At 31.4% G+C, this 5,985-nt stretch overlaps 1 protein-coding gene across 2 annotated transcripts; it reads left to right on the top strand.

Annotated features, from left to right (window-relative positions):
- The first annotated feature begins 1,487 nt into the window (after positions 1–1,487).
- On the top strand, positions 1,488–5,985 carry LOC110658779 (histidine-containing phosphotransfer protein 5). Of its 2 annotated transcripts, XM_021816521.2 has the most exons (6): positions 1,488–2,637; positions 2,907–3,037; positions 3,366–3,434; positions 3,807–3,878; positions 4,434–4,506; positions 5,640–5,985. In XM_021816521.2, the coding sequence occupies exons 1-6, from the start codon at positions 2,575–2,577 to the stop codon at positions 5,688–5,690; spliced, it is 459 nt and encodes a 152-aa protein (XP_021672213.1). In that variant the 5' UTR covers positions 1,488–2,574; the 3' UTR covers positions 5,691–5,985. The 2 variants fall into 2 exon arrangements, with proteins under 2 accessions (XP_021672213.1, XP_021672215.1); XM_021816523.2 differs by lacking the exon at positions 3,366–3,434.

Genomic DNA, 5,985 nt, shown 5'->3' with positions numbered 1-5,985 from the left:
ATTCCTTGTAGGGTACTTAATGAGATGTCGGTAGGTGAAGTTTAGTAGTTCATTAAGTATTCTACGGGATCATGTTATGCATTACGGAGGGGTAAGGTGTGACACATATAATATTTAATAATTAATTTATACATTATTTTTAACGATAAGATAAAAGTTATATTTTTTTCTTTGTTAATTTGAATTCTATTTGTTTCATAAAAAATAACTTATATGTGAAAAATATTTTCGGAGAAAAAAAAAATTTTCCGTGAAAATATTTTTCGTTATTTGGTTGTAATATTAAATTAATGATATGTATTTATTTTATTTATGTATAAGTATTCATATTTTAATAAGATTATTAAAATTCAAAGAACAAAAAATAGCTTCATCTTTTACAAAATGGAAATTATTTTCCTTAAAAATAATTTAATTTTTTCTTTGATTAGAAAAATATATTTTTCATTAATCAATTTTTTTAGTGTCTCAAATACTTAAAAAATATAAAAAATATTTTTCAAAAAAATATTTTTTGTAAAACAAACAGAGCATTGAAAAAAAAATTTAATTATATTTTCTATCTATTTATAGTTATGACAATTAAAATTACACTTATTGATATTTTAATAATCTAGAACATGTTTATTTGAAATTATTAATCAATAAAAATATAATTTTTTAATTTAATAAATATTACATTAATATAAATAATTTAAAAATCAAGTTTATAAGTAGTTTTATTTTACGTAAATTAAAGATTAAAGAATTTTGTATTATAGATTAAAATTTTAACATCAAATATTCATTTAAATTGAGATATTTTATGTATAATTTACTCTTAAATTTAATTTTTATCATTTTTTATTTTCATTATTTTTTTATTAAATTATAATTTTTTTTCTTTCAAGATGCCTCTTTAACGTTGCTCGCCCGTATCATACGCTTAATTCGTATAAAAAAAATCATGCAATATATATATATATATATATATATATATATATATATATATATATATAAAGACTTTGGTTGTAGAGTTCAGTTTTTCATATTTTTTTTAAATATTTAATAATAAAATTTTAAAATATATTATGTAAAATATCTACTTATATAATTAAAATATAATTTATTATAAAAAATATATAAAATATTATTTTCTTTTAAAATTTTTTATTATATATTTATTTATTTATTTTATAATTATATATTTGATATTTTTTAATTATTATATTATTTTTATTATAAATATAATTTTAATTATAAAATTAAAATTATTTTTAAATTTACTTAAGTTTAAAATATATTAAATTCTGTTTTTAATTTCTTATAAGTGAATATATTTCAATATTGTGAAATAAAATTATGACAATTTAATTAAAAAAAAAAAATTCAGGACAAATTTGGAAATACAATGCCTTTCTGGAAGTGTGATGATGATAGAAATTATTGGTAAAAATTATCCAATAAAATTAATTTAAAACTTTTAATTAGTATTAAGCAATAATTTAACATGGTTTGTGAATATTATGTAAAGTGTTTTAGAGATAAATTTAAAATTTCAATTTTCTTAAAACAAATCGGGCTAAGGCCCACAAGCAAACAAACCCAGCTACGAGGAGAAAGAAGACGATGCATTGTCTGGAACAACGCCGCGCCGCCGCCGCCGCCGCCTCCGCCTCCTTTCTCCCACCTGAGAAGATGCTTAAGTTTCCTCATCTGAACATCACCAACAACTCTCCCTCCAGCAAGTAACTTCCAAAGAGACCAATAAAAACCCTCTTAACCAAAAAACCACCTTCTCCGATGATCTACGGGAGAGTTGACGGTCAGAGCTCCTACAGCTCCTACGCTTTCAAGGGTCAGGCGGTCAAAAAAGCCGGCTATTGGACCCCAGAGATGACCGTCCTCACGGCTTAAAACGGAAATGCACCCACATGCGGGTTTTAATAGAGAGCATAGCAAATAAAGCTTCGCTGGATAGACACATACACAAGTTGAAGGACCCAGACCTTGGGTAGATCTCAACCCTTGGATGCAACAAAAGAAACTAGATCTTAGGCAGGTTACATGATTCCTTCATCATGAACAACAAACCTGCAAACCACAAACTTCAAACCCTAAAACACTTATGTACAGCCCCATCCGGAGGAGGGAAAGGAAGACCCATGTCCAGACAAGGCATGAAGGGCCATCCCCCGCCCAGAAGGGGTAGAAAATGGCCGTTGTATCCGGCCGACCAAGAGACCTCTCTCTTAGAAATACAAAGGCCCTCTTAGAAGTATTAGGCCCCCTTTTTTTTCTAACTCAATGATCTTTTGGGCTCTTTGTTTTGATCCCATATCTATTGAAAAAGAAAATTCAATTTAATTATTTGAATAATTGTATAGTAGTAATAATTATTTATAAAATCTTAATTTAAAAAATAAATAGTAGAAAATCCACTTTGGGCAGGTCATTAGTGGGTTTCCCTTACCCTAACTGTCACCAAAACCAATTCCCTTCTTCCTTGCTACCCCATTTCAATTGGTCAGCTATAGAGAATCAAGAAGACCTGCTTTCATTTTCTTGATCTTCCCCATTGATTTTCGCACACCTATGGACGTTATCATTCAGTTGCAGCGACAGATTGCTGATTACAGAGCTTCTCTATATCGAGAGGTCAGTTTATATTCATGTATGTATTGTTCTGAATATGATCGAATTTACTCCGTTCGTTTCTATGGGAAGCGTGTCTGGGAATTTCTTTTCTTTCTGAATAATTAGGATGGGATAAAAATTACGTCTCTGGGATAGAGGATTTAAAAAAAAAAAAAAATTGTATGATATTATGTAGATATTCCTAAAATTGAATGATTCTCAAGGGAATAATTTTGTAGATAAATATTTTTCGGGTTTCTGCTGATGGGTTTTTGTTGATTTTGAGAAAGGGATATGTGGACGATCAGTTTACTCAGCTGCAGAAGCTGCAGGACGAGAGTAGTCCTGATTTTGTGGTGGAGGTTACTTCTCTTTTCTTTGAAGATTGTGAGAAGCTTGTTAACAACATGGCCAGAGCTCTGTGAGTGTCTTTTGTCTTTCCCGTGTTCTTCCTTTCAGTTTCTTGGATTTCTCATACCCTATTTGGAAACTAGAATTTTATCAGTTCTCATTCTCATGGGATGAAATTCAATTTTTTTAACTTAAAAAAATTATAAAAAAAATCAAGAGTGATTGATGATTGTGTGAGAATTCAATTGAATTCTTTTTTTCAACAAATGACTTATTCCAAAGGAAGCCATAATATTATTTTGTTTAGTTGATTTTGGTGCTAATGTTTACTCTGTTCGGGTGCATGATTGGAAAGATATTGCTTAATTGATTTTTTTAAATTTTATTTTAATGTTCAGGGAACCACGGGCTGTGGATTTTAAACAGGTGGATTCTCATGTTCATCAATTGAAGGGTAGTAGTTCTAGGTATTTGTATATATTATCTTTTGTTGATTTAACTGCGTGATAAATTCTTTTTATTTGTGCTTTAGTCAGTACTAAGGCCAATTACAAATGTTAAGGCGAATGGATGATGCTAGTCAGTACTTCAATGAAATATCCGTTACTTTCCACCGAGGGCTTCCAAATCCATTAAATAGTGGTTGTGTTGTAACATAAACCACCATTGTGTGAAACATTGATGATGCTAGGTCTAATTTGAAACATTATTGTACTTCTGTTTCATGATAAAATATCATTTGAGAGGAATCCTTTTTTTCTATTCTTTTTTTTTTTTTCCCCTTCCTTGTTTGTTTACTATAGCGTTCAGTTAACAAAATTGCTTTCTATGGTTAACAGCATGGGTGCAGCAAGAATTAAAAATATATGCATTGCCTTCAGAACCTATTGCGAGTCCCAAGACCATGAAGGGTGAGCTTGATTTATTACTTGTATTTCATCTTTTTACCCCTTAGTGCAATGTAAAATTCGTATAATTTATTCAATTTATACTCAAAAATTCTTTTGCCATTACAAAACCTTTGTTATATATCCATTTATGAAAAATCATGAAAGAATTTGTTGTTTGTATGGGCTACAAGCATAGCAATGGCCAATTTGATAATTTGATGACACATTTACAATAAATGTTTTGAGCTTCTAAATGTGGAAAGTTGCTCAAATGTTTTGATACTCTGGTCTTGAATGAAAGAAAAGTAGAGAACTTGTTTTACTATCTGGTGAGTAATTAGTTTTGGTAATATGATGTCTTTTTAGGATTAAACTGTTTGCTTGTGTAAGTTGATCATAGAAGTAGAATGAATGAAGTCCCTACAAATTTCAGCCCACATTGCATTATATGATATGAGGATACAGGCAATTGTTCGGATATTCCTGGATGTGATCATACTAGTTTTTGGCTTTTAGTTGAATCCAATGGTGGCTTGGCTGTGAAGGAATTTAATTAATAAAAGAATGTTGGTGCAGGTGTTTGAGATGCCTTCAACAAGTGAATCATGAGTATTCTCAATTGAAGATCAAACTTCAAACTTTATTCAGGGTAAGTTAAACAAAAAACCTATGTCAAAGGTGGCTGGCAGTCCTACAAAAAGGTTATGATCATCCAGGGAAGAATGCCCATATATTTTACGGGTGTATCTTATTGGAAAATATCACTTATTGTTAAACACCTCTCAAGAAAACTCTGAAACTCTGTCTGTCTATCTGCTACGGCACTTCTAAACCTCACTTGATTAAGCTTCCAGTGTCTCATTCTGTACTGAGAAAAGAATTTTGGAAAATTATCTTCACACTCTCCTGTCCTTTGGGTGATTAAAAAAAAAAAAAAAAAAACTCTTTGAATTGCTTCTCTGGTCAATCACTGCTTATGTGTTACTAGTTTGGCACTTTGTTGCTAGGTGTGCCTTTGGTGTAAGGCACTTGCCTAGTGCCTCCACAAGGTTAAGGTGGGTGACTTCTAACAGGCACATGCTTCATAGCTTAAGCATGTAGCCCAATGCTGAAGAAAGGTGCACATCACAAATCTTCACCTCTGGTGAGCTCTTTCGCCAGCAAACGCCACAATCACTAGACTTGGCATCTCTTAATCTATCAGATCCAGCATTGACAAACTGGAACATTGGCGGAATCCTCCTGGACTCCACTGCCAGAGTTGCCAGCTGATAATCCTTCCATTTCCAGCATCCACATGCCTCAAATCTATCCCCTCCTTTGGTCTGCTCTGTTACTCTCTCCCTTGGCTGCTCTATTTATGTTCTGTCTGTTTGTCTCCCCTTTTTCTGGCTCTGTTTCTTTTTCCCCGCTTAAAGAATAATGCTGACAAACATTTAGCTCTCGTTATACTCCATTTGTTATCTATAGATATGTTTGATTTATTGTCCATGTGTTTTTTTTTTCTTGGTAGTTAGATTGTTAACTAAAGATTCATGTTTCAAAGATTTTTCATTTCTGTCAATTCGTAAAATATAGTTAATTTCTTGAATTTGTTATGAATATTAAGTAGTAATTTTCTTTTCTTTCTTTTTTTTTTTTATCAAATTTTAATTTTTCACACCTGATCTCTGTTGGGTGTGCATGTACCTTATTGAGCATTTTTAATAACTATGGTTTAACATTTTCGCTTCTCCAATTATGTTTCTCATTTTCTTTTTGTCCTCTGTTTGGCCACTGCAGCTGGAGCAGCAGATTGTCGCAGCTGGTGGATCAATTCCTGTGATTCAATGAGTAATACTGATTTTATCCCCTACCAACACAGACAGAAAAATTGAAGGATTGATATTAGAGATACGCTTTTTATGGCAGCAGACCAGCAGTTTAGGGTTTGAACTTGAGCTACTTTGACATCATGAATAAATGTCAGGGTCAGGGAGCGACTATGTGAATAAACATTTCTTTGATCAGGTTGCCTTTTTTTTTCTTTTTTTTTGTCTATGGTGTCGAGGGACATCATCCTTTAATATGGAACTCAACTCAGTAACTGTGCATGACAGATGAGTTTGTATAGAGATGATATTTTCCA

This window comes from Hevea brasiliensis, chromosome 9, assembly GCF_030052815.1.
Source record: "Hevea brasiliensis isolate MT/VB/25A 57/8 chromosome 9, ASM3005281v1, whole genome shotgun sequence".
Lineage (NCBI taxonomy): Eukaryota > Viridiplantae > Streptophyta > Magnoliopsida > Malpighiales > Euphorbiaceae > Hevea > Hevea brasiliensis.
This window is presented reverse-complemented; position numbering and strand designations above follow the sequence as displayed.

Coding starts and splice junctions, on each gene's coding strand:
- LOC110658779 (XM_021816521.2), top strand. CDS start 2,575: ATGGACGTTATCATTCAGTTGCAGCGACAGATTGCTGATTACAGAGCT. Junction 2,638..2,906: donor GAGCTTCTCTATATCGAGAG/GTCAGTTTATAT, acceptor ATTTTGAGAAAG/GGATATGTGGACGATCAGTT. Junction 3,038..3,365: donor AACAACATGGCCAGAGCTCT/GTGAGTGTCTTT, acceptor TTTAATGTTCAG/GGAACCACGGGCTGTGGATT.